The sequence below is a fragment of the Ahaetulla prasina genome, chromosome 3, assembly GCF_028640845.1.
Source record: "Ahaetulla prasina isolate Xishuangbanna chromosome 3, ASM2864084v1, whole genome shotgun sequence".
Lineage (NCBI taxonomy): Eukaryota > Metazoa > Chordata > Lepidosauria > Squamata > Colubridae > Ahaetulla > Ahaetulla prasina.
Window position 1 is genome coordinate 109618955 of NC_080541.1, and position 27753 is coordinate 109646707.

The following is a 27753-nucleotide window of genomic DNA, read 5'->3' on the forward strand; positions in this document are numbered from 1 at the left end:
ATGTATTTTAAATTGATATTTTAATTTTGTATATTTAATTGTTTTAACTTTGGCTGTATACTGCCCTGAGTCCTTCGGGAGAAGGGCGGTATAAAAATTTAAATAAATAAATAAATGAATGAATGAATGAATGGGAAAGAATTCTAGAAGCCTTGCTCTGCATGTTTTCATTATATTGCTTAGATTGCCTGGTACGTATGTTGATCAAAACAAGACACATTGTATATGACTTTATTTGTAGATCACAATTAATTACATGAAAATTACAAACAAAACTATATATTATTTTAAAATCAAATAAGAATACAGGATTATCTTCATATTTTGCTATTAACAGCATTCTCCAAGGCTTTGGCAACTTGGTCCACATTTAGGTTATTCAGTGACACGTTCTTTTCTAGACCAAAGGCTGTAAAAAAGCAAATTTGATTTTAAAAAAACATAGACTTCATTCAAAGACAATTCTAAGGTTTCAAAACACAGTTGTGTTTTTAATCTATAAGTCTTTTACAAGTGAATTGCTTACCTAAAGATTTGCTAATCCAATTAAGAGAAAAGCCTATGGGGATAAAATTTATATGTACAATACTGTTTTTCTAAAATGTTTTCAGCTGCCACTGGTTTTAAAAAAAAGGCTGCGCCAAAGGATACATTGATGAAGATATATTTTCTTTGTGATGTGCCAGGAGCACTTTCTGTAATACATATAGTCCTTGAACTACAACCATAATGGAGTCTGCCTATTACGGTCACAAGGATAGAATCAGAACAACAGAATTGGAAGGGACTCTATACCATTCCTGAGAAATAGTTGTCCAATCACTTGCTGAAAACCTCCATTGATGGAGCACCTACAACCTTTGGAGGCAAGCCATTCAACTGATTGATTGTTCTCATTTCTCCTTAATTCTAGGTTGGAACTCTCTTTAATAATCTTCCATCCTTCACTTGTCCTGCCCTCAGGTGCTTTGGAGAATAGATCAGCCCCACTTATCTGTGACAGTTCCTTAAGTATTGGAAGACTGCTATCATGTCATCACTAATCCTCTTCACCAGACTAAATATATCTAGTTCCCACAACCATTCATCATACAGTTTAGTCCCAGATCACTAATCCTTGTCATTGTTCTCACTCTTTCTAGTCTCAACATCTTTTTTGTATTGGGGTGACCCATTGGTGAAATCTGAACCGGTTTATTACCGGTTCGCTGGCTGCGCATGCACACACATGCACAGTGCGCACCACGCACCAAATGGGAGGTGCATGTGGCACAGTGCATGCCAAAAGGAGGCATGTGGTAAGTAGAACAGTGTGTGTAGGGTTGTGCATGATCAGCTGTGGTGTGCGATCTTTTTATTTTTTTTTACTTTTAAAAGTATTTTTTTACAACCTATTTGGCCAAAAAATGCTTTTAAAAGTAAAAAAAAAACAAAAACCTGATGATCAGGCAGCTAAGCTGGGATCGTCAGACCTTTTTTTTTTTACCTTACTTGGCTGATCCGGTCCAAACCAGGAGCATTTCACCCTTGGGGTGACCAGAATATCCCAAGTGTGTCTTAATGCAATTTCAAGTGGTACTATCACTTTGCATTATCTTGATACCATTCCTCTGTTGATACAGCCTAAGACATTAAGGAGAGGTTTACTATCTCCTGATAACCAGCTGATGGGGCAGAAAAATTCCAAAGGAGTCACCATTTCCACAAGTAATTGTCAGAGTACTGAAGTTGACAGCTGCATCTTCCAGGAGGCATCGGGAGTAGCGGCGTAAATACTATGAGGTCCCAGCAAAATGGGACGGGGGGAAAGAGGTGGGGGGTGTTGCAGCATCCTTGTGATCAGAGTGCTGCAGCTGCTGTAGGTTTGAAACAGTGCCATATGTAGCTTTTTCACAGCCAAAAATGAAACTTGCGAGTGCTGCAGACAGCCCTCCTAAACTCCATTTTTGTTGGCAGATGGTTATAGGAAGCCATTGTAGCTGAAAACAGCTCTGGAGCCCGTTTTTGCTGGCAGAATGCTCAGGCCGCCACAAGTGCCCCCGACACGAGTGACATTGAGCTGGGCCCCCTGAGGTCAAACTCTGATGCGGCCCTCAGTGAAATAGTTTGACACCCATGCTCTATTGCCTATCTTCTTGGTGCATACAATACCCAGAATATCAACCAACAAAAACTGGCATGTCCTGCTATGCCACCAAAACTCAAGATGCCACAGTACATGTGGCATGAGTGCAACCTCTAGGATTTTTAGCTGGCTTGTTAAGCATGTTATATGAACACAGCCACAGCTGAAATTCACATATATCCCTAGTCATTTTGCTTCATCAATTGTTCAATTTTAAAATAATGGTTTATTAGAAGATAAGTAAAAAGAAACTAACAGTAGCATCTATTTTTGTCTGTGATTCTAACATAGAATCCTTTCTGCCAGTTATTCTGCACAATATTGGCACCTGCTAACTTCTTTCCCTGTTGCAAGAATGTAGAATTCAACTTAAGTTTGTCAACAGTATTATGTAATAGAATTAACACAAAAGTCTTTATTGAATCTCTACCTTCTGTTTCTAATACTGTATATTTCTTTTAATAGATTAAGCCAACGTGCATATATTCTGTTGATATCAACTATATGTGAAAATGGTCTTGGTTTACAAACAACTGCATATCTGCAGAAAACCTTCTGATTTTTCTTTTTAACAACAATATATTTCAAGTAAAATGTTTTAGAGATAAATAACAAACCCTAGTGAACAAACAATTGAACAAATTGTTTCTATTGTTCTTGCAAAAGAATATTTTACAGAAAAGCCCTTCTTAACTCACCGTATCTAGCCCAAAGCATAGGATGAACATTGGAGCACTCTCTGATCAAGATGGGGAAGTTTGGGTTTGCCTTCTTCAATGTGACATAGTGCTGTTCAATGAAATCTCTGCAAAGAATTCAACAAGTAGAATAGAATACAATCAGTTCAAGGATTTTATTCCATTCAATTACCAAAACTCCAAAAAGATGTGTATTGATTCCTATCTGACTCAGTTTTGATTCACTTTTAATGTTCAATATTTTAATACTTTGATGTTTTATATTGCTGTTTTTATGATATTGTAAGCTGCCAGAGTCTCTCAATAGTGAGATGCTTAGTAAATAAATTTAACAAATACATATTAATCACAGAATATCCTCCACTTTACTTCAAAGTAGTATTTCAAAATTTACATATATTTATTTGATTTATAGCCTACCTTCTGTACAGGAACACAACAGAACTCTTGAGGTAGGCTGTACTGAGAGAGAGCACAGCAACTGATCCAAAGTCAGTACCTGAATACTACACACATTCATACAGAAGCCAAATCACATTTTTGTCTAGTACAGTGTGAATCCAGCTCATATATTTTAATTCACTGTATCATGCAAACGGATATTAGAATAACTGAAAAAAACAATGACTTTTCTGTAAGGGGTGGAGGAATATTAGATCACTCTTCAGACTTAGAAATATGTTTAGGAAACACTCCCCTCCCAGTAAAAAAAAGGCTGGCTGTTCTTATGATTCATCCTTAAATCCATTTTTTAAAGGTCCTCTGCTTGCTTTTATTGTCTGTAAGGAAATCAAGATTTTTAAAAAATCCCGTCTGCCTTGAAATGAAAATAAGGATTAGGATTAACCCCCACCCCGGGCTACCTCCTACAAGGCTTAATAGCAGTCCAGGTGGCACCTCGCGATTTTCTCCCTGCCAGTCTATCCACTGAGCAACTCCTAAGGAAGCAGCCACGCCAGGACCCACTTCTCAAAGGAACTTTTGTTTCCTTGATACCTTGTATACCATTATCTCCAATGCTTCCAGTCATTTACTGAGACGGCTACTTCGTGCAGCCAAACAGACTGAAAAGTACTAAATGCCCACAATGCACCCAACGCCAAGCTGGTCGATACTACCGGTGTTCACCATACCGGTGATGCGCAAAGCCAAGCAGCGAAGGGATAAGCGGGACAGCTTCCATGCCTCTCCACAATGGAGTCGGATAAAATCCCTGCTCGTCTCTCACCTACCGGACTCCCTGACTAGCCGCCGAGTGCTGGCAAAGGTGGATCCGAATTTCCTTGAGATTCTGGGCAAGGCTGCCCCCAACAGCTCGGACGATTGCGGCGGCCGCCATGGTGACCGCCAGCCCCAAAGGTCCCGCGGACAGTGGGCGCTGCTGTAGCCAATCCGGCGTTTAGCAGAAGACCGACACTTAATGACGCGACCAGGATAAGAAGCGCGCGAGATGTTATGGGTAATGAACTCATAGTTCTCTGCTGCCGCTGCTTATAAATCTATAACAGTTTGAAGAGATACGAAACTCAATTTTTTTTCTTAAATTAATGCTGTATATGGCTGCCCAAGTTCTGGACTGAAAACTGAAAACTAGAATCATAGGACTGGAAGGGACCTTCGAGGTCTTCATCCCTGGAGGTTTGGAAGAAAAGATTGGACAACCGCCTATCTGAAATGGTGTAGGGTCTCCTGCTTGAGCAAGGGGTTGGACTAGTCCAGGGGTCTCCAACCTTGTCAACTTTTAAGACTTGTGGACTTCAACTCCAGAATGAGGAATTATGGGAGTTGAAGTCCACAAGTCTTAAAGTTGACAAGTTTGGAGACCCCTGTTCTAGTCGAAATCCCTGCCCAAGGCAGGAAACCTTATTTCAAATCGAACAAATGCTGTCCAATCTTTTGTTGAAGACTGGCGCACCCACAACCCTAGGAGGCAAGCCATTACACTGATTAATTGGTCTCACTGTCAGGAAATTTCTCCTTTAGTTCCAGTTTGGATCTCTCTCTTACTAGCTTCCACTGATTTTTTTTTATTTCTTTTGTCACAACAGTATACACAAACAATTGTCATAGATAAAACAACATGTCTTGAAGAAAATATATATATATATATGAGTAAAAAATATGCATCAACTATATTAATTTGGTATAATGAAGGGAACAATAAGGCAGGAACGGTAGGCACTATTGTGCTCTTATGCACGCCCCTTATAGTCCTCTTAGGAATGGGGTGAGGTCAATAGTAGACAGTTTTTGGTTGAAGATTTTGGGATTTTGAGTAGAGACTATGGAGTCAGGTAATGAGTTCCAAGCATTAACAACTCTGTTACAGAAGTCATATTTTCTGCAATCAAGTTTGAAGCGTTTAGCTTGAATCTATTTTTTGCTCTTGTAATATTGTGATTGAAGCTGAAGTAGTCTTTTATAGGAAGGATATTGCAATAGATGATTTTGTGTGTTAAACACAGGTCATGTCAAAGTCGACGGAGTTGTAAATTTTCTAATCCCAGGATTTCAAGTCTGTTGGTATAAGGTATTTTGTTGTTTTCGGAGGAGTGAAGAACTCTTCTAGTGAAATATTTCTGGACTCGTTCTATTATATTTATGTCAGAGATGTGGTATGGGTTCCAGACGGATGAGCTGTATTCAAGAATAGGTCTGGCAAATGTTTTGTATGCTCTAGTTAGTAGTGTAGAGTTTTTAGAAAAGAAGCTGCGTAAAATTAGGGTTACAACTCTTAGGGCCTTTTTTGCTATGTAGTTGCAGTGGGCTTTGGCATTAAGGTCATTTGATATGAGAACTCCAAGATCTTTGACAGGGTGGGGGTCGTCAGTTAGGTAATGTCCATTAAATTTGTACTTGATGTTTGGTAGCAAAAATAATTGCTACCAACTTGCCTTCCATTGAGGACCTGTATACTGCACGAATCAAGAAGAGAGCCGTGAAAATATTTGCAGATCCCTCGCATCCTGGACATAAACTGTTTCAACTCCTACCCTCAAAACGACGCTATAGAGCACTGCACACCAGAACAACTAGACACAAGAACAGTTTTTTCCCGAAGGCCATCACTCTGCTAAACAAATAATTCCCTCAACACTGTCAGACTATTTACTGAATCTGCACTACTATTAATCGTTTCATAGTTCCCATCACCAATCTCTTTCCACTTATGACTGTATGACTATAACTTGTTGCTGGCAATCCTTATGATTTATATTGATATATTGATCATCAATTGTGTTGTAAATGTTGTACCTTTATGAACATATCTTTTCTTTTATGTACACTGAGAGCATATGCACCAAGACAAATTCCTTGTGTGTCCAATCACACTTGGCCAATAAAATTCTATTCTATTCTATTCTATGTTAGGGTTCTTTTTTCCAATATGTAAGACTGAGCATTTGCTGGTTGAGATTTGGAGTTGCCAAGTTTTAGACCAATCGGAAATTAAGTCGAGATCTTCTTGAAGGATAGAAGTATTATTAGTGGTATTAAATAGTTTAACATCATCAGCAAAGAGAACACAATAACTTGAGATGAGGTCACAGAGATCATTTATGTATAGTATGAAGAGTGTTGGTCCAAGTACACTACCTTGGGGAATGCCACTTTTGACAGGAACAGGATTTGATATAGTGTTGGCCAATTTTGACCACTTGTTGTCTATTTGACAGGAAGGCACTTATCCAATTGTGAAGAGGTCCCGAAATGCCTTAGGATTTTAGTTTGAGGATTAGTTTATCATGTACTACTGAATCAAAAGCTTTGCAGAAGTCTATGTAGATTGTATCTATTGTTTTTCCTTGATCAAGGTTGGTAGTCCATATGTTTTTGCAGTGGAGGAGTTGTAGGTTACAAGACAATTTTTTTCTGAAACCAAATTGTTTATTAGAGAGAAGGTTGTTTGTTTCGAGATGGAGTGTAATGGATTGGTTTATGATGGATTCTGTTAAGTCCGGGAAGTAACGAGGCTGGAGACCAGGGTAGTGACAACAGCTCTTTAATATAGGGTGAACCCAGCGACAGGCTGGGGGAAAAACCTCTCCTTTTATACAGTTCTGCTGGAGGCTTCGTCCAATCAGCAACGTGCTGATTTCCCGCTCAAATATTTAAAGGCACAACTGTTAATACATAACACTCCTCCCCTCCCAGAAAACACTTGGTCTTATTTACATATTTATTTACATGCTATTTTTCGACGTAGTCACGCAAATAACCTGGGCGTCTCCTAGTTCTTTCTGACCTGCGCGGTTCAGTTCTGGGTGGTGTTTTGAGCTGGTCGGAGGGGCTGTTTTCTCCTCCCAGCTCTTTCTCTAGGCCATCGGGCTCTGGATTATTGGCCGACTCTTTTTCTTGGCTATCCGGCCTTGGATTAATTTTGGAATTTTCCTTGCTGTTTCCCTCGGGGACCTGATGGCGTCGCTGGAACTCTGGGACCTCAGCTAAGTCTTGCGCCTCCCCCGGGTCATTGTCAGCTGTGGATTCAAAGTGGTATTGGTCATTACCTGTCTCTGTTGGTTTGGTTTGGTCAGTTATTCGTTTCCTTAACTGATCTATGTGGCGCCGCCACACTCGGTTGTCTGGTAGCTCTACCACGTACGATTTTGGCCCTGTTATTTTTGTTACTTGTCCGGCGACCCAACTCGGGCCGTCCCCATAGTTTCGGGCCCACACCCGGTCGCCTATGCTCATTTCCCTTGTTTTTTCTAGCTCCCCCTTGTAACCCTCGGGTGTGTAATGGGGTTCAAGCGATCAAGTGGGCACGGAGTTTTCGTCCCATTAGCAATTCGGCTGGACTTTTCCAGTGGCTGTGCTTGGGGTTCTGTGCTGGACGGCTAGGAAAAGTCTATTTTGTTTGCCAGTCACCTGGCTTGAGCCTGGACAATGCCTCCTTAGCGCTCCGGACGGAACGCTCTGCAAGGCCATTCGGCGCAGGGTGGAAAGGTGCAGAGAGGGCATGTCGGATGCCTTCCTCTGCCAGGTACTCTTCAAACTGGGCTGCCGTGGTGGGGCCCATTGTCGGACACCAGAGTGTCCGGCAACCCGTGAGTTGCGAATAGGTGGCGCAGGGTTGCGATTACTGCTTCGGCTGTGGTGGACTTCATAAGTATGATCTCTAACCATTTGGAAAATCGTCCACCACCACTAGGAACGTTTGGCCGTGAAAGGGCCAGCAAAGTCAATGTGGATTCTTGACCAAGGCCCTTGGGGCTTTTCCCATTCTCTGACTGGGGCTGTTGGGGTAGCGGTCTGGACTCTTGGCAAGCTTGGCATTTCCCTACCCTCTCAGCAATCTCTGCGTCCATGAGTGGCCACCATACATAGCTTCTAGCTAACCCTTCATCCTTACGATGCCTGGGTGACCCTCGTGGAGGAGGTCCAATACCTTGCCCCTTAACTTAACAGGAATTATTACACGATCACCCCATAACAGGCACCCCTTGAGCCGAGAGCTCATCACGTTTCTTAACAAATTCTTTGAACCGTTCGCCCGGCGCAGCGGCCACCCTCTCTGTACCCAACCGGTACAGTCCTTAACACAATGTCGGTATGATGCCGAGCCACTTCCTTTGATGTGACTGGGCCAGAGTCCAACGAGTCAATAAGGAGGATGGGTGTCCCGGAGTGGGGTCTTGATCGCCCCTGGCAGTGGGCATCGGCTCAATGCGTCTGCATGCCCCACTTCTTTTCCCGGTCGATGCTGCAGCTTGTATGAGTAAGCGGCTAAAATATAGTCCATCGGGTCAAGCGTGGCGAAAGTGCCACAGGCGTTGGCGATCGCCAGCCAGTAATCCCAGTAACGGTCTGTGGTCAGTCACGATTTCAAAATTCCGCCCAAAGACATACTCATGGAATTTTTGACCCCTGATACAATGGCTAATGCTTCTTTGTCTAATTGGCTGTAGTTCCTCTCTGGGAGGACATCGTTCTAGAGTAGAACGCTATAGGGGCTTCTGTGCCGTTTGAAGTCTATGGCTGAGTACAGCCCCACCCCATAAGGGGACGATCGCAAACCAGCACTAGGGGTAGTGAGTCGTGATATTGGATGAGCAGGCTATCACTTGAGAGCAGGTTCTTTACTGCTTCAAAAGCCCTATTTTCTGACTTTCCCCAAGACCAAACAGTATTTTTCCTAAGAGCCTATGCAGCGGTTCCATAGCAGTTGCTTTGTTCTTTAAAAGACCGTAAAATTAACCAATCCCAGGAATGCCTGCAGCTCTGCTTTGTTTTTGGGCGCTGGAGCCTTCCTAATTGCCTTAACTTTGCTCTCAGTAGGGTGAATTCCTTTCTTGTCTATCCGTAGCCCAAGAAATCGACCGATTCGACCCCTATCTGACATTTATTTGTCTTGACTTTTAATCCGCTGTCCGGAAAATGCTCAAGACCTTTCTTAACCGCTCCCCAATTCCTCCATGTTTTCCCTGAAATTAGGACATCATCAAGTAGGAACTACCCTGGGAGCCCTTGCAGTAGTCGTTCCATCAGGTTTTGGAACAGCCCTGGTGCCACACTAACCCCAAATTGCAATCGGGTGCACTTGAATGCCCCCTGTGCGTCACAATCGTTTGGGCTTGGCTGTGCGGGCGTCTACTGGCAGTTGTTGGTAGGCTTGGGCCAAGTCTAACTTTGCAAAGACTTGCCCTTGCCCCAAAGAGTGCAATAAGTGTTGCACCACGGGAACCGGTACGCTTTTCTGTAAGGCTTTGTTAAGCGTCGCCTTGTAGTCAGCGCAAATTCTAATTGACCCGTCCGATTTGATGGGGGTGACGATTGGCGTCTCCCACTTTGCGTGATCGACTGGCACCAAAATCCCCTGGTTTATGAGCTTGTCCAGCTCCTTATCGATTTTTGGTTTAAGGGCAAAAGGGACTCTCCTCGCCTTAAGCCTAATGGGGGCTACCTGGGGGTCTAAGTTGAAGGAAATAGGGGTCCCCTTATACTTGCCCAGGCAGTCCTTGAAGACATCTTCGAACTCGTTAAAGAGAATGTCTTTCAAATTGCAGTCACTTCTGTAGATGCCAGTCACTCCCATGCCCAGGGCACGAAACCAGTCTAGTCCCAACAGACTGGGCAGAGTTCCTTCGACGATCGTGATGGGCAGGGTCTTTTTGTGAGGGCCGTACTCGACTCGGACGGAGGTGGTCCCTCGAACAGGGATGCGATTCCCCTGGTAGTCGTGCACTCGTAGCCGCTGTGCTTGCAGATGGCGCTTCGCGACGGACGGCAGCGACTTCGCCAGAGTGTCCCAGGACATGATGGTGATCGCTGATCCCGTGTCTACTTCAAGCCTGCACCGTACTCCCTCGATCTTGGGCTTTGTGAAAATCTTCTTTTCCACTTTGGTTGAGGCGCGGCCTATAATGACAGTCGTTTGGTTAGACTTCGCGCCTTTCTTGTTTGAACCAATCGCGGGCCGCCTTTCCGGTTCCGCGTTTTGATTGGCCGATTTGAATTTTCGGCGGGAAGGTTGGGCCGCTCTGCAAACTTGAGCTAAGTGTCCTTTCTTCCCACACCGCCGGCATGTCGCGTCTTTAAACCTGCAGCGTTGGCGCTGATGCTGCCCTCCGCAGCTTCCGCACTCGTCACGGTCCTCAGTGTCGCGTTTCTCGGTCCGGCAGACCCCTTCCTCATCCTCGCCCTCACCTTCGGATTCGGACTGAATCTCCTCCTGGTGTACTGGCGTTGGCTTTGCGCTCGCCTTGGATTGAAGAGGCTTTTGCAGGGTCTCTGCTGCTTTAGTAGACATTTCGTGTGCTCTGGCCTCGTCCAGAGCGGTGGCTAGTGTCAGGTTGCTCCTGGCTAGCAGTCGTCGCCGTAGGCGGATGTCCTTGACCCCTCGGATGAGTTGCTCGAGTAGCACTTCGTCTAAGTCTCGGTATCCGCAGTCCTTGGGCGCTCTTCTTAAAGCGGCCATGTAGTCACCGATGGACTCGCCCTCCATCTGTCTACGTTCTCCGAATTCAAACCGCTGCACGTATTTGGACGGCGTCGGTGCGAAATGGTTCTTCAGCAAGGTCTGCAGAGTCGGCCACGATACCGATTGTATCGGCGTTGGCTCTGCCAGGGCTTCCGCAATCTCGATTACCTCCGGCCCGCAATGGCTTAGGAAGTAAGCCCGTTTGCGGTTATCAGGGATCCCCTGTAGTTCGTTGGCTTCTAGAAAGCTTTCGAAACGGGTCATATATGTTCCCCATTTCTCCTTGCCCGGGTTGTACGGTGCGGGTGGCGTGTTTGCCATTTCCGCGTTTCTGCCCTGAGTTTGCTGGGTTCGGAAACACTAGCGTGCTTCAGCTCGGTTCTGGTTCCCCTTAGCCTCGAGATCCCACCTTCGTCGCCAATGTTAAGTCCGGGAAGTAACGAGGCTGGAGACCAGGGTAGTGACAACAGCTCTTTAATATAGGGTGAACCCAGCGACAGGCTGGGGGAAAAACCTCTCCTTTTATACAGTTCTGCTGGAGGCTTCGTCCAATCAGCAACGTGCTGATTTCCCGCTCAAATATTTAAAGGCACAACTGTTAATACATAACAGATTCCATTACTTTGCATGAGACACAACATAGAGAGATAGGTCTGTAATTTCAACAAGGCTTGGATCTCCTTTTTTGAAGATAGGGATGACTGTGGCTAGAGACCAGAGTTTTGGAAGGGAACTAGTTTTGAAGGCTTTATTGAAGATTATGCTTAGGGGTTCAGCTATATTAATTGAAAGGTTTTTTTTAAAGTATTTTTTTAATATTGCTTCGTTCTGCTCTGGATTGCTTTGGTGCTTTGGAGAATAAGTTGACCCCCTCTTTTTTGTGACAGCTCCTCAAATACTTGAAGACAGCTCTCATGTGCCTCTATTGCTTCCCTTCCCTATACCTTAATCGTTCCTCGTTGGGTTTAGCCTCCAGACCCCTTAACATCTTTGTTGCTCTTCTCTGCACTTTCTACGGTACTGGGATCTAGCGGTTTTTACTACGCGTAGAAATCAGCGAAAAATTAGAAGAGCAGCGATGGAACGGCCGATTTATGTAGGAAGAAATGCGGCTGCAAAGCGAGATCAACGTTTTTGTAAGCAACCAAATAGGGTTTGATAGGCCCAGATCATCCAAAATCCGAAAGATCGATTAGATTGTATCTTTGCAGTCTATATCTCAGAGTCCTCTATAAACTATAAATTGTTTTAAAAAGTGATGCATTTAAGTTTTTAAACATTTAGGCAAAGAACCCGAAAAGCCGTTGAAATCAAACTACAAAATAGAGTTCATTTAGAGTTCCCTCAACTTGCAAAAAATGATTATATTTTTCAGTGTTAAAATTAAGACTTGATAAATATTGAATGAAAATGGGTTTTTTGCTGCAATCTGTTGAATAGGTATACTGAAGTCTTAGATTTGCCTGTTATTTTTAACGAGAGATCATTGAAAGAAAGGTTAAACTCGATTCGGACACGGAACCCGGAAATAGCCTATCTCGACGAGACTATGGGTGAACTATAACATATCTCTAAGCTCCCGGGGAGTTTCCGCGCAGTGCACTGCGGGTTAAGGTGCCTTCCCTGCGCGGTGCCTTGTGGGTAAGTGAGAGAACGCCGTGAAGCTTGTTCGTCACCTCAGCCGGAGCCGTTTATATCTCAAGAGAAGCGACAATGCCGGAACGAGACAGTGAGTGTCACCTTAAAGCCTGCGTGGGGTGGGTGGGGGTGAGAGGGAGTCGGCGAGCTGCCCTCGGACTTTTTGTTGCTGTCCTTCCTTTTCAAATAAAGGGCCAGCGCATATATTCTGAGGGATCTGAGGCAGCTTGCCGTCCCTTCTTTGTTTTATTATTGAGTGGCCGATGGCCTGAATCCATACAAAGGGGGCTGGGAGGGAGTCTTGTCTCCCATGTGATGGGTACAACAAAGCAATCCCTAATTGCTACCAACCTGCCTTCCATGGAGGACCTGTAGACTGCACGAGTCAAAAAGAGGGCCGTGAAAATATTTGCAGATCCCTCGCATCCAGGACATAAACTGTTTCAACTCCTACCCTCAAAACGACGCTATAGAGCACTGCACATCAGAACAACTAGACACAAGAACAGTTTTTTCCCAAAGGCCATCACTCTGCTAAACAAATAATTCCATCAACACTGTCAGACTATTTACTAAATCTGCACTACAATTAATCTTCTCATAGTTCCCATCACTCATCTCCTTCCACTTAGGACTGTAACTTTGTTGCTTGTATCCTTACGATTTATACTGATATTGATTGATTCCTGATTGCTTATTTGTACCCTATGACTATCATTAAGTGTTGTAAGTATTGTACCTTGATGAAGGTATCTTTTCTTTTATGTACACTGAGAGCATATGCACCAAGATAAATTGGTCGGTTTAGCTCTGCCTGGTAAGGCCTGTTATTAAGAACACAAAGACTGCAATTACTGCAGGTTCGAGCCCGGCCCAAGGTTGACTCAGCCTTCCATCCTTTATAAGGTAGGTAAAATGAGGACCCAGATTGTTGGGGGGGCAATAAGTTGACTTTGTAAATATATACAAAATAGAATGAGACTATTGCCCTATACATTGTAAGCCGCCCTGAGTCTTCGGAGAAGGGCGGGGTATAAATGTAAACAAAAAACAAAAAAAAAAAATTCCTTGTGTATCCAATCACACTTGGCCAATAAAAAAATATCTCCTATTGTAATGAACGGGGGACCCTCTCTCTGAAAAGAATGGACGGCCATACAGCAGGGGGCTTTTTGATTCTAATTACAGCTTTGGTGGTGGTGGGGAGCTTTATAGAATCAGATGGGCAAAAGACCATTGTGTGAAACCCAGCAGGAAGGTACAGCGATAACAAGCAGGTTTTTTTCCTTATCTTAATTTTTCCTTCACAAATATAGTCTCAAAAGTCTTCTCAGTTGTCTTTTTCATCACAACACCTTGGTCTTTTTATTTTCTACATAATAATGTATTATCTGTTGGAATATTAACATTTGTGCCTTAAAATTTCTACCAGAAATTGATGGCTTGTGATTTGTTTGCTAAATTCTTGCAAAATATGTCACACTTTTTCCTAAATTATATATTCTGTACTTTGCTCTGTATGGTACTACACTGGATATAAAGAAGGTGAATTTTCAGTGGGGAAACCTGAGGAAAAAAAGGAAAAGCAAGGGTTACTTAATGAAGTATTTACCTGTTCAATTACAATTTCATAGTTGAATATGATCACTATCATCAGTTTCTAATTCTTATTGTTTTACATTTTTATGGCCTGGTGAAAACCAAAGTTTTGTGTATACTGGGAATTTTTTTTCACCCTTTTGTATTTTACTTTACCTCTTGATTTTTCTAAACATGGTCATATTCGTAAGCACTTACGTATTATAATGCTTCTGTGGGATTTACACACATGACTTTTAGGGAATTTCTCATTGTTTCTTCTGTCTTCAAGGAATCCTGAAGTAATTCCAAATAACTATAGGTATTGCAAACAATCGTATTACTTTGTGCTATTCCCTTGATTTTACTTGCATAGAAAATAATGGTATATCTTTGGTTGCAATTTCTTAGGGAGAAATTTGAAAAAATTCCGGTAGAAATGTTAAGACACAAATGTTAATATTCCTACAGCTAATATATTATTATGTAGAAAATAAAAAGACCAAGGTGCTGTGACAAAAAATTTAATTGAGAAGAGAACTTTATATTTGTGAAGGTTTAAATTTGGAAAAATTAAGATAAGGAAAAAAATAGTTTCTGTTATCATTGTACCTTCCTGCTGGGTTTCACACAATGGTCTGTAAACTGCAAGAAAGCTAATACTGTTCTGGGCAAGTACTTTCTTGAATCTCAATTTTTCCACACTGTTACCCTTTGGAACTGGCTGAAAATCAGTTGCATATAAGGTATTTCTTAGTATTATTTCTTTGCAGATATTTTCTGTATGAAAAATGTTACAGTAGATTATTTGACTGAAATGCATACTTATCTTTCAGATATGTTATGTTTACTTATAATTCTGTTTCTAGGTGAGCCATTCTCTAACCCTTTAGCCCCAGATGGCCATGATGTGGATGAGTCTCATTCTTTTCATCAGTGAGTAGAGCTTTTAATTGTATTTTAAGGTACAGCTTTCAGTATTACAGTCCATTTTTTTTTCATATACATTGCTAAAGGAACCGAGCACATTTCCTCCAACAGTAGGGTTTCCATATCCTATACATAGAACTTTGAAGATTGCCAATTGTTCTCACACTTCTGTGGAATGCAAAATCTTAGCAGTACCACTTTATTAATCCCTGCTTCTATCTCCAATTTATACTTGGAGGAAAAGCAAGCCTTGTTATTAAACAATGGTGCAGCGGGAGGTAAGGGAAAGGATCTTTGTCAGTGCTGATTGGAATACATTGGCCAGCAAAAACTTGGGCATATTAGCTAATGAGATTACAAAGGGCCAAAAATAGTGTTTAATGTTGTAAACTGCCTAGAATTGCCTTGCAGCACGATGGCAAACAAATGTAATAAATAAATAAATGATTGATTGATAGATAGATAGATAGATAGATAGATAGATAGATAGATAGATAGATAGATAGATGGATGCATTTTATTCAGTGTACTTTCGATAATGAAATAAAATACCACCTGATCAAGCAAACAATAAGGGTGCAATAATGTATTATGCTTTGGAACTGTAACATTTTGATTTTTTCTATATCTTTCTAGTTTTTCTGACCAATTTTCATGGTATAATCAGTGGGCAAATCAAGAGAAATCACAAAGTAATTTTCTCACTAGCAGGGATTATGGCAAATCTATATACAGTGTATAGGTATAGTAAGTGAATATTGTATAGGGGCATTTAGTTTTTCTTTCTTAATAAATTATGTACTATGAGTTGTACCATTTTTGCAGTATTTCACATGCTTTAATTTCTCTAACCTTTTCAGAGTAATTTGGAGTCAGGTGGCATACAAATTTAATGAATAATTATAGTAAGTAGTTACTTATTCTGTTTTTATGCACTTTTATAAGTAATTATTTTTGTGATAGATCTAAACTGACAAATGAAGATTTTCGTAAGCTTCTTATGACTCCGCGGGCAGCACCAACATCTGCACCACCTTCAAAATCTCGCCATCATGAGTAAGCATGCAATTTTTGTCCTTTTTATCAAAAATGTATTTACTAAATACATTTTAGCTGATTCATAACTTTCTTATACTAGTCTAATTTAATTTCATGTTATTTATAAAATAAATACATGCATAACTTATATATCAAAATAATTGAAATGCACACACAATAAATGCTAAAATCAAGGCTAGGCTACTTAAATAAATAGAATTTGCAAAAAAAATAAATAGTAATGTTTTTCAGAGAATGTCATGTACATTTTATTCATGTAGGTATCCTGAAAAGTAAGATTTATTACTTTCTATAAACGGGCTACATGATGATATTATTTTGAAAGCATTTTTCCTGAAGGTATTTATGGTTTCCTCTGATGTGAATAAAGAGTAAACCTTCATTATTGCTAATATTATTTTGAAATTAGAATTTACATTTTATTGCCTTACACACTGTAAGCCGCCCCAAGTCTTCGGAGAAGGGCGGGATATAAATGTAAATAAATAAATAATAAATTGCAGTTTACTCATAGAGTATTATGAACATTTCTATTTTTGTTCTTTTTAGAATGCCCAGAGAGTACAATGAAGATGAAGATCCAGCTGCTCGCAGGAGAAAGAAAAAAAGGTAATAGAGACTGATTCCTGAAGTTTCCAAAAGAGCTGATGCATTTTTGAACTGGAGGAAGAATCATATTGCTGGATAATTGGAGCTAATAGTTTTGCTTCTCTTTTTTGCTTCTCTTAATATAAGCATGAATCAAATAATAATACTGTATATATGTTATTTCTCTGAATGACTAATGTAGGTTTAGGTTAACAAAGGAAAGTGGCAATTAGTATTACTGGTATTAAAAATGTATTCTTAGAATACCATGTTTTGTTTGTTTAATTTATTTTGGCCTTTTCTTCTTTTTTAAAATGTCAGCTATTATGCAAAACTACGCCAGCAAGAGATTGAGCGAGAGAGGGAATTGGCTGAGAAATACAGAGACCGTGCAAAGGAAAGACGTGATGGTGTCAACAAAGATTATGAAGAAACAGAACTAATCAGTACAACTGCCAATTACAGGGCAGTAGGACCCACTGCAGAGGCGTGAGTACAGTCACAGTTGCTGCCATTCTGGCTGGGAGTACAATATAGTGCTTACCTTAAACCATTTATTTTTATTGTACTAGGGATAAATCAGCAGCAGAAAAGAGGCGGCAATTGATTCAGGAGTCCAAATTCTTGGGTGGTGACATGGAACACACTCACTTGGTGAAGGGTCTTGATTTTGCTTTGTTACAAAAGGTGAGCCAGAAAATGCAACAGTGCATAACCATTCACATCTTAAGGAGGTTCTTGCCCTTATTTGTGCTTACTGCTCTACCTAAAAATATTCCATATATCTAATGGGTTGGGGGGGGTTGTGATTTTTCCTATCTTGGATTGTAATGCTTCTTTTTCCCAATTATATAATTGCAGAAATTGGTTGAAATCAAGAAGAATCTGAGAATTTGTTCGGGGCTTTTTTTCAGTGGTTGCTACTAAAGTATATTATGTCAATTAAATATTTTGCATAGAATACATACCTTTCATGTATAAAATACCTGCATTAAACATCTAAATAACCTTTTTTTCCATTTGCCACTACTTACTTCTCCCTCTCTCCTTAACCTTCCCTGCCTCAGCAATCTTGAGAGCATGGTAGAATGCTTTTTCTTGGTTGCTAATAACAGTAAGTAAATAGTACTTTTGAACAAGGCTATTATGCAGGGAGATATTTTAAACTTCCTGGTAAGTTATAAAGTTTTTTTCCCCTGCTGCTCATAACAGTGGAAAAACAATGGTGGCTGACCAGCTGGGTGGTAGTGGAAAATGGTGGATTCAGATCTGCAGACAGTGGTGAAGACCTGTTGGGAGCCAGCAGCCTGTTCCTATTTAATCTATTGGGAATCTATATTCATAAAATCATACAATTTTAAAGAAAATGTATTTCTATTTAGGTACGGGCAGAGATTGCCAGCAAAGAAAAAGAGGAGGAAGAACTAATGGAAAAGCCCCAAAAAGAAACTAAGTAAGTAGGGATAAAAGAGTTCTAACCTATGAGATTTTAGGCTGAAAAAATAGTAGTCCAGCTACTCACGTGTATTTCATTGCTTTCTAGGAAGGATGAAGATCCAGAAAATAAAATTGAATTCAAGACTCGCTTGGGTAAGGTTGTTCAAACATTTTATTTATTATATTTACATTCTATTTTTTCTCCAGATGCTTGTGGTAACATATATAATGCCTTCCTTCCATTTTTTTCCTGTCCAACAACAACCCTGTGATGTAGGTCTGGCTGAGAGAGTGACTCATGCAGAGTCACCCAATGAACTGTGTTTTAGAATGAACTTGGATCATTTTGATCTTAGTCCAACAGTTATATATTTTTTTTACCTAGAATAAGATGTTATAAACATGTACTGTGAGCAAGTTTATTCTGTTTCTATGAGTTCTTAAATAACCTGAGGGTGAAAATATATATATTTTTCTAGGCTTGGGTTTATGTGCTTTGAAGAATGGCTTATTGGAGCAATGGCTGCAATGTCTTGGTTTTAGTTCTGACAATATCATAAAAACATACTGTGTATTGTTTAGCTTAATGTATTGTGTGAATAATTCATGAATCCTCTTTTTTGCTAGGCCGTAACATCTATCGGATGCTATTTAGGAACAAGGCATATGAGCGGAATGAGCTTTTCCTGCCAGGGCGAATGGCTTATGTGGTGGATCTTGATGATGAGTATGCTGACACAGATATTCCCACAACTTTGATTAGAAGTAAGGCTGATTGTCCAACCATGGAGGTAATTGACATAATTGCTGTGGTAATGCTTTATGAGCATTATTTGTCGTATATGAGCTATCAGAGTAATGATTCCTGTGATTTATCCTTCTAGGCCCAGACCACATTGACTACAAATGATATTGTAATTAGTAAACTGACTCAGATTCTTTCCTATCTGAGGCAAGGCACTCGTAATAAAAAGCTCAAGAAAAAGGATAAAGGTAAGCATATGTTTTTAGAATTCAGACTTGCATATCTCGTTTTACATGATAAACATTAAAAATTAACGTTCTATTAACATTTGATTAATGCCAGAATGAAAACGGAGTACAAAACTTAGATTCTACATTGCCCTATAGGTTGATGTTTCACATTAGGGTGGAAAATTTGTTTAAGATGGGGATTATTTCTTTTTGAATCTGAGGAATAGACACTTGCATGATGGAAGAATGAAAAGGTTATCATATCAGTTGGGTAATCATATCATATAAGTTGGGTATCATATCATATAAAAATGCACCATTGATGAAATGCTACAAGACATTTGGAAAAACGTATTTTTATCACCTAAAAGAAATACGTACCATAGGTACAGAAGTAAGTGTAGTCTGATTGTTCTCTATTTGTAGGGAAACTGGATGAGAAGAAACCCCCAGAGGCAGACATGAAGTAAGTATAAGTACCTCAAGTGCTTATCCTTCGGGGTTGGATGCTTCTCGTTGTATTTGGAACTATTTTCAGGAAGATGCTGTATTCTTGCATGGTCCTCAGTTTGGAAGGAACAGACAAGTGAACTAATTTGGCTTCCCCTTCAGGTGCAGGAGCTGAATTGTTTAAAAAAGAAGATATCACCACCTTGGAAGCAAAAATGTTTAATAGAAAGGAATAATTTATGATCAGTGATTCTTATGCCATTTTCTGAGACTTATGTTTATTTGATTTATCTTTTGCCTTTTTAATATGTGCTTGTCTGATGAAAAGTATTTTTGAAGATATTGGTGATTATGTACCGTCGGCAGCAAAAGTGCCACGAGAAAAGGAACGAGAAAGATACAGGGAACGGGACCGAGAACGGGAGAGAGAGAGAGATAGGGAACATGAGCGAGATAGGGAACGGGAGAGAGAAAGGGAACGTGAAGAGGAGAAGAAGAGGCACAGCTACTTTGAGAAACCTAAAGCTGATGATGAGGTAAGCACACATCTATATCTGTCTGTCTGTCTGTCTATCATCTATCTATCGCATAAAATTGAGACTTTGTCAGGCCCAAAATTCAATTAAGCTTAATTCTTTACTTGCTTACACCTAATGGACAGGATCTTGCCAAACTAAAACTGTAACATTCTAACTTACTAGATGTATCCTAAGAGATTCTAGGGTGTGGTTACCCTGAGCTTCTTTCTCCCCACTCTCAGTGTGGGAGTGGGAGATAGTGTCTAGGCCTCTATCTCAGAAAATGCTCTATTGCCAAAACTCTCCCCCACTGCTCCTGCAGGTGACATTCCATCACAGATATTATATTTTTTGTGGCTCTTTGGTCAGGGCTATGTATTACCATTATAAAACAATTTTGAAATCTTTTGTAACCTTAATGAGGTTACAATAATTAAACAGAAACAGTGAATTAAATTGAATATTATTTGTACAAAATTGTCAGTAAAATTGTAGAAATAATGGTCTTGTAGTATTTTACTCTATTTTCAAGTAATTGTCAGATGCTAGTTGCAGAGGTATAGGAACTTTTGGATTCTTATCAGATCTGGCACGTGGGCACAAAATTCTGCACTTTTGAATTCATAGAACATACCATATTTTTCAGAGTATAAGGCACACCTTTTTCCCCACTAAAGGGGTGAAAATTTGGGTGCATCTTACACTCTGAATGTAGCCCTGCCCATCCACTGGCCCTCACCCTATGGCCTCTGCCTCCTAGCAATTTACCTCCTTGCAGCAAGAAGAAACAGCCCATTTCAGCTTCAGCACAGCCTAATTAGCACAAGTTGATTGTCCATTGGATCGGCCTCCCAACTCTCAGCTGTTTCAGGCTGCCATTGCCTATTGCTGCGTGGGCCTCTGCTGCTTGCTACAAGGAGGTAAATTGCTGGGAGCAGATTTTTTTTTCTTGTGCTAATCAAGCTATGTTGAAAACAAAAATGAAAGTAAAGCAGGCTGCTGTTTACTGCAACGAGGCAAAATTGCTGGGAGGCAGAGGCAGATTTCTTTTTCTTGTTTTCCTCACCAAAAATGGTAGGTGCGTCTTATAGTCCGGAGTGTCTTATACTTCGAAAAATACGGTAGCTTGTCTTATGTTAAGTAACTAGCCTTCATCTTGATTGTTTATTTTGAAAGTAATGTTTGTTTTCTTTTTTTCATTTAGCCTAATGATATAGACAAAGGTAAGTTCTTACATTAACCTTGATTTAAAAACTGAATGCAAGCAGGAAAAATATGATTGCTAAACAAAGTATCTCTGCAATTGCACATTTAATAAGAAACAAGTTTTATCCTAGTCATTCAATAGCACTAGAGATTTATCTCCACTGAATATTTAGAAAATCTAATACAGTATGACTGGAATCCTTTTTTATGTTTTCTTATCTCCTCTTAGTTTTCAATAAGAGTCAGCTGGAACTACTATTTCTGTCAGACTGATCAATAATTTCTTTCTTCTTTCTCCTTTTTTTCAGGACCTGGCTCAGCCAAAGAGTTGATTAAATCAATCAATGAAAAGTTTGCTGGTGCTACTGGCTGGGAAGGGACAGAACCATATCCTTTACATCTGTGTAGGGATGGGATTCTAGATTTAGCAGCTGCTATAGGGTTTTTGATAAAACAGATGTCTTCTATATAAATTCCAACCTTTATTTAAAAAATACTTTGCTTTTGTATCTTGGGAAAGCTCCAAAAGAACACCATACATGTAGTCCAAGACTTAAGATGACATTTGAAACCAGAATCTTGGTGGTCCATTGAAATAGTGTTCAGAGAGACCTTACATGACTGCTTTGCTCAATGACTGCAATCCTGGCACTCTAGGTTGCAGTCATTAAGCAATCTTGCAAGTTGTTAAATGGAGGAGTCTCAGGTAAGGAATGCAAGGTTGCCTCAGGAGTGGGGGAGGTTCTAGGAGCCCAGGGTAGGCCATATGTGAGTTTGGCTAGGTGCTGCAGTACAGTACACAACCACTTCAGGAAGCCTCAGCCAGCCCAGGCCAACCTTCCAATGCGGCATTCAATGACATTGAATGCCACCAGGGTTGGTTCTGGAGTAGAGGTCTGGGGTCTTCAGCAACTTTGGCCAGATGCTGCCGCTCCCAAATTTCAAGTTCAGCCCTCATGCTGCCACTGCTGTTGAGAAATACTGTCTCAAGCGCCACACTGCGGCCAGCCATTCTGCATGCTACTCCGTTTCAGTTGTTTTTTCCCTGCTGCTGATTGCCAAAATGCCAGCATAGAAAAGAGAGGAGCCATTCTCGTAATACTTCAGACGTTTCCCTGAATTTTCTTTCTTTCTTTCTTTTCATTTCCCACATATAGGCTCGATTGGTGCTGGTGTGGCTGGCTGCAGTATGGGGCTCGAGATAGCAATTCTCTACGGTAGAGGCAGCATTGGGATTGAAATTGAGGTCTAAGAGTGGGGACAGCTGGCTAAAACTGCTGAAGCCCCTGGCCTTTATGTAGGATTGTACCACGGGGATTGGGGAGATTAGAGGGGCAGAGTTGCAGTGCCCATATGGTTGTAAATGCAGTTGGGTTGCCAAGCATCCAAATTTTGATCACATGACTGCAGGGGTGCTGCAGCGGCCATAACTTTGGGCACAATTGCAAGTCCATTTGGCACTGTCATAATTTTGAATGATCATTATATGAATGGTTGTAAGTTTTCTGGCCTTTTTGTCCAGTTTCCAGTAGAAAACACCCATAGGTACATAGTGATTCGCTTAAAAACCACAGTATTCACTTAATAATTGCTGCAAAAAAGTTATAAAATTGGGCCAGTCATATGGGTACCATGACTTACAACTGTTACAATTTAAGATAGAAATTCTGGGCTCCATTATAGCTGTATGTTGAGGGTTACCTATTGTTTCCAGTGTAGTGACTGGAAGAGCTACTTGGCTCCAGTGAAACTGATGTGCTTGGTAGTAAAGCCTGTGTGAAAGAAAATGTTGACTGAACAGCTTAAGAGCTTTTTAATATTCTGCTTGTTCTCCCCATATGCATTCATGGTGCTGCTTATTAGATAGAGACAATCTTGTCCTTTTCAAGACTTTTGTTCCTTATCCTTTAATACATTAAAAAAACCTGAAGATAAAAAGCAACTGGGTGATTTCTTTGGAATGCTAAACAGCTATGCTGAATGCTACCCTGCAACGTAAGAATATTATGTATTCAATATTCAGAGGACTGATATAGGAACAGAAGTACCATCAGCAAGTTCTCGAAATTTTGGAATAGTGGAACATAAATTTCAAATTAAAAACATTCAGACCAGGAATCTTTTTGGCTCAAGGGCCATGCACATTTCCTTGGCAAATAATTTTGACAAAATAAAAAGCATTTATTTATTTAAAATGTCAGGGCCAGAGATTGATAGGGCTAATTCATTATCATATGCACATGCTTGGAAAATATTTCGCCTTATACTGAAGCATTAGTAAAATCTAGATAATGAAGTTAAATAGTTTGTAGATATTCAAAACAGCCCTGCAATTAAAGTTTTCTTTCATGCGCGCATACACACACTGTGTTATAAATGAGCACAGTAGTGGGCTAGGAGAATATAACTTTTTTGAAATAGTCTACTTCTATAGATGCTGACTGAAGACCAATTTTTCAGTATTATATTTTACCATGTATATAGAATCTATAAACTAAGTAGAGAATTCTACTTAGATTCTATGGTATATAGAATCTACTTATTTGTTATCTACTTATTTGTTACTGCTATATCTCAAAATATAACTTTGACTAGAATTGTAAATATAGTTAATGCCAATTTTGTGTTTTTCCTAGAATGGATGCCATGGCTGTGGATAGTGATGAAGAAGTAGATTATAGTAAAATGGATCAGGTATACCATCGATAATTTTAAAATAAGTATTTTTCTATGGTATAATATTTCCATAATGAGTCATTTGGAACCTTTAACTGGGCAAAATGGTGCATCATAGGACAATTTTTGAACCAAGGTACCTCAAATGGACTAACTTAATTATTGCTGTCAAAATTCAGAATCCATTACTCTCATGCAATTGAAATTTGGCAAATTTTATAAAACATTTTATGACATAATACAAAATGTCATAAACCACTTCCTGTGGTCTGTTGTGCTATACAGTTCAACGTGGGCTATTTTCAAGGCAGATACATCTCTGAATATCTCTCTGAATATTTAAGATTTTTTTGTAGTGAAGGCAGAACATTAGAAGCTCTGCCATTGCTTAAAGCATTGAGGAATCTGATAAGGAAATAGATTTGAAAAGCTGACCCAATGGATCAGAGTTTGTCTAGTATATATTTATATTGAATTTTTTCATGGGAACCTGACAACTTTAACTTTCTAGCTTCACTTGCAGTTGAATAAGGTGCCACAATGGATTTTACCATGTGAGATAAAATATTTTAATGCTTTTGTCTGTATATGTGTGTATGCATATCCATTGCAAAAAGTCTATAGTCTAGATACTTTATTCTTGGAAGCTAACATTTTTGTTTACTTTTCTGCAGCAAAATTAGTGATTGAGTATTCTAAAATATGGAGCATTCAAAAACAGTTTACTTTCAGCCTTAAGTGGTACAATTCTTTTCACTACATAATTCTACTACATTTGTCTGTTTCTCCTTCCCTAAGGGAAACAAAAAAGGACCTCTGGGTCGCTGGGACTTTGACACACAAGAAGAATATAGCGAGTACATGAATAACAAAGAGGCTTTACCCAAGTGAGTTTGCAAGTTGTTTTTAAGAGTATTTATTTATTTATTTATTTTATTTTATTAGATTTTTATACCGCCCTTCTCCCAAAGGACTCAGGGCGGTGTACAGCCAGATAATAAAAACCCACGATATACACATTAAAACAGAAACTTAAAACCAAGCATATTACAAAGATGGCCGAAATTTAAAAAATTTAAAACCCTAAAATTCAAAAATAACCCCAATTAAAATTTAATAAAACTTTTAAGCCAGTCCCGCTTGAATAAATAAATACGTTTTCAGCTCACGGCGAAAAGTCCGAAGATCAGGCACTTGGCGTAAACCAGGGGGAAGTTCGTTCCAAAGCGTAGGGGCTCCAACAGAGAAGGCCCTACCCCTGGGGGCCGCCAGCCGACATTGTTTGGCGGACGGCACCCTGAGAAGACCCTCTCTGTGTGAGCGTACGGGTCGGTGGGAGGCATAAGGTAACAGCAGGCGGTCCCATAAGTACCCGGGCCCTAAGCCATGGAGCGTTTTAAAGGTGGTAACCAAGATCTTAAAGCACACCCGAAAGACCACAGGAAGCCAGTGCAGACTGCGCAGGAGTGGTGTTACATGGGAGCAACGAGTGGCTCCCACTATTACCCACGCAGCTGCATTCTGGACTAGCTGCAGCCTCCGGGTGCACTTCAAGGGCAGCCCCATGTAGAGAGCATTGCAATAGAGTAAGAAAATAGGCAGTATTATAGGATATATTACTTATAAGTAATAGGATTCCAGAAAACCCTTAAGACCTGTCTGTCCCCAGGCCGAGGGTTAACATGGTGTGATATATTAGTTGTACCCCCGTCATATTATTTGTATTGCACTGTTTGTTGTTCTAGTTGTTTCAGTCTGGGCTTCCTGTTATGTGGTTTTTAACAATTTTACTATTTTTATGGATTTTATAACCCACCCAGAGTTTTCTGAAATGGGTACCCATATTAAGGTAATTAAATTAAAATTATTACAATTAAATTTGTACTACATTTTGTAGAATGCCTCACAAGATGCCTCATGTAACAGAGCTGAGAAAGTAGATCTTAGTTTTTTGCATCAAACTAGGCTGAATCACAAATTCCCCATCTGTACTTGACTTGTTCCTCTTATTTTAGAGCAGCGTTCCAGTATGGAATCAAGATGTCTGAAGGCCGTAAGACACGTCGTTTCAAAGAGACCAATGACAAAGCTGAACTAGATCGGCAGTGGAAAAAGATTAGTGCAGTAAGCATCTTAAGCAATATTTATTTAGAAACATTTGTTTTGTCCACCATAGATTGTACTTTTCTTTAAGGTTTTACACACACATTTGCAAATTATAAGATTTGGAAAGGATTGTGTTCTGCTCTTTCATTCAGTTTCATGCATAGAAATAGGATATATTTTTAGGTCCGCGCAATGAATACAGTTTTCAGTCAGAGCTTTCAATCAGAATGTGACACCTAATAGCTTGTTTATGATCAAAATTCTGATGCCTAAAAGTTGTCTTTATATTGTGGGAGCAAGCTAAACTTGTTCATGTGTACAGTAGAATCAGTATTCATTCTACCAGAAAGCAGCTGCTCTATTTGATTTTCTTACTATTCACATGATCTTTTGCTTGAAAGTTAGGCATTCCAAAAATAAATAAATAAATAAATAAATGCTTTAATGTCATATCCACAGTACAGTGATTGTATTCTCTTTGCAGATCATTGAAAAAAGAAAGAAAATGGAGGCTGATGGGTTAGTATAATTGCTTTCACTTGAAAAGTTAATGCGATGTGAAAAGTACTCATGGAACCATCCTTATGTCATATATGTTATCTTGTATGTATTCAGCAAAGTCCAACTACTCATTTGTGGCAGGAGATAAAATATGTCACAGAAGAGAGTACACCCCCTCACATTTTGTAAATATTTAAGTATATTTTTTCATGTGTCATTTCATTTCACATGGAAGAGGGAGTCACTCAGCCTTCAGGGCCGTGGGTGGCTCAGGCTGTAAGATAGCCTGTTATTAAACACAGCTGCTTGCAATTACTGCAGGCTCGAGTCCCACCAGGCCCAAGGTTGACTCAGCCTTCCATCCTTTATAAGGTAGGTAAAATGAGGACCCAAATTGTTGGGGGCAATAAGTTGACTTTGTATATAAATATACAAATAGGATGAGACTATTGCCTTACACAATGTAAGCCGCCCCGAGTCTTCGGAGAAGGGCGGGATATAAATGTAAATAAATAAATAAATAAAGTGTTGTCACATGAAAAAATATACTTAAATATTTACAAAATGTGAGGGGGTGTACTCACTTTGTTGACATACTGTACATGGGTGGTCTGAAAAATATTAATTACTTTACCTTCTGCATTTTTTGTTCTTAGATATGCTTTGTTTTTAGTACTGTATTTTGTGTGTGTGTGGTTTCTGCTAAAGTGACCCATCTTACAGCATTTCATATAAATGTCTGTAATTTCAGGGTTGAGGTGAAGAGACCAAAATACTGAAGCTGCCAGGAGGCTTTGATTCCTTCAGTTGTATTCTGAAAGCTCAGCTCTAGTGGAGATTTGATTCTGATGGAATAGTCACTGGAACAAGCCCACCTTGCTTCCTGCTTACATGTGAATACGAAGAGCAGCACCTGATTGCAGTGAAACTTTTTAGATGCTTTTTTCCTTGTCTACAGCACATGTTCCCCAGGGGCTTGCACTTTGGATTTGTATTGCAATAAAAAAATTGTTAATAATGTTTATGTTACAGAATTCTTATTGTGCTCCTTGAATGCATGGCAGTATGGGGCAGGTACAATTTGGGAGTGGGGTTCTTTATACAGAATGCAATATGAATGTTTGTTAATAGTGTTGCTTTGTAGAAGAAATACAGCTTGATATGAATTTACATAGCATATTCTGCCTATTAGGAAAAATCCTTTGTTTCCATTGTTACTTACTATTTCTGAAAGTTTCTGCCTGTCTTGCACTCCCTCAAACATTGTCATCTTGTGGGACCAAGGAAGTATGCCTTCTCTGCCACTGCCCTCTGGAACAGCATCCTCCCAGACACCAATAGAAACCC

General features: G+C 40.0%; 2 protein-coding genes across 3 annotated transcripts; one reads left to right on the forward strand and one right to left on the reverse strand.

Annotated features, from left to right (window-relative positions):
• Positions 1–217: 217 nt before the first annotated feature.
• On the reverse strand, positions 218–4245 carry NDUFA2 (NADH:ubiquinone oxidoreductase subunit A2). The gene is made up of 3 exons (XM_058175571.1): positions 4056–4245; positions 2824–2930; positions 218–409 (listed from the first exon to the last, which is right to left on the reverse strand). Exons 1-3 carry the CDS (start codon positions 4160–4162, stop codon positions 318–320), a joined length of 306 nt encoding a protein of 101 aa, XP_058031554.1. The 5' UTR covers positions 4163–4245; the 3' UTR covers positions 218–317.
• Positions 4246–12328: 8083 nt separating this feature from the next.
• Positions 12329–27426, forward strand: IK (IK cytokine). Of its 2 annotated transcripts, XM_058177109.1 has the most exons (20): positions 12329–12473; positions 14830–14896; positions 15854–15946; positions 16499–16558; positions 16859–17026; positions 17110–17224; positions 17920–17990; positions 18081–18127; positions 18602–18765; positions 18859–18967; positions 19376–19415; positions 19728–19935; positions 21122–21140; positions 21432–21509; positions 23037–23118; positions 23760–23817; positions 24598–24686; positions 25815–25923; positions 26390–26424; positions 27158–27426. In XM_058177109.1, exons 1-20 carry the CDS (start codon positions 12458–12460, stop codon positions 27183–27185), a joined length of 1656 nt encoding a protein of 551 aa, XP_058033092.1. In that variant the 5' UTR covers positions 12329–12457; the 3' UTR covers positions 27186–27426. The 2 variants fall into 2 exon arrangements, with proteins under 2 accessions (XP_058033092.1, XP_058033093.1); XM_058177110.1 differs by lacking the exon at positions 12329–12473 and having other exon boundaries at positions 14850–14896; positions 16499–16557; positions 16857–17026.
• The last annotated feature ends 327 nt before the right edge of the window (positions 27427–27753 follow it).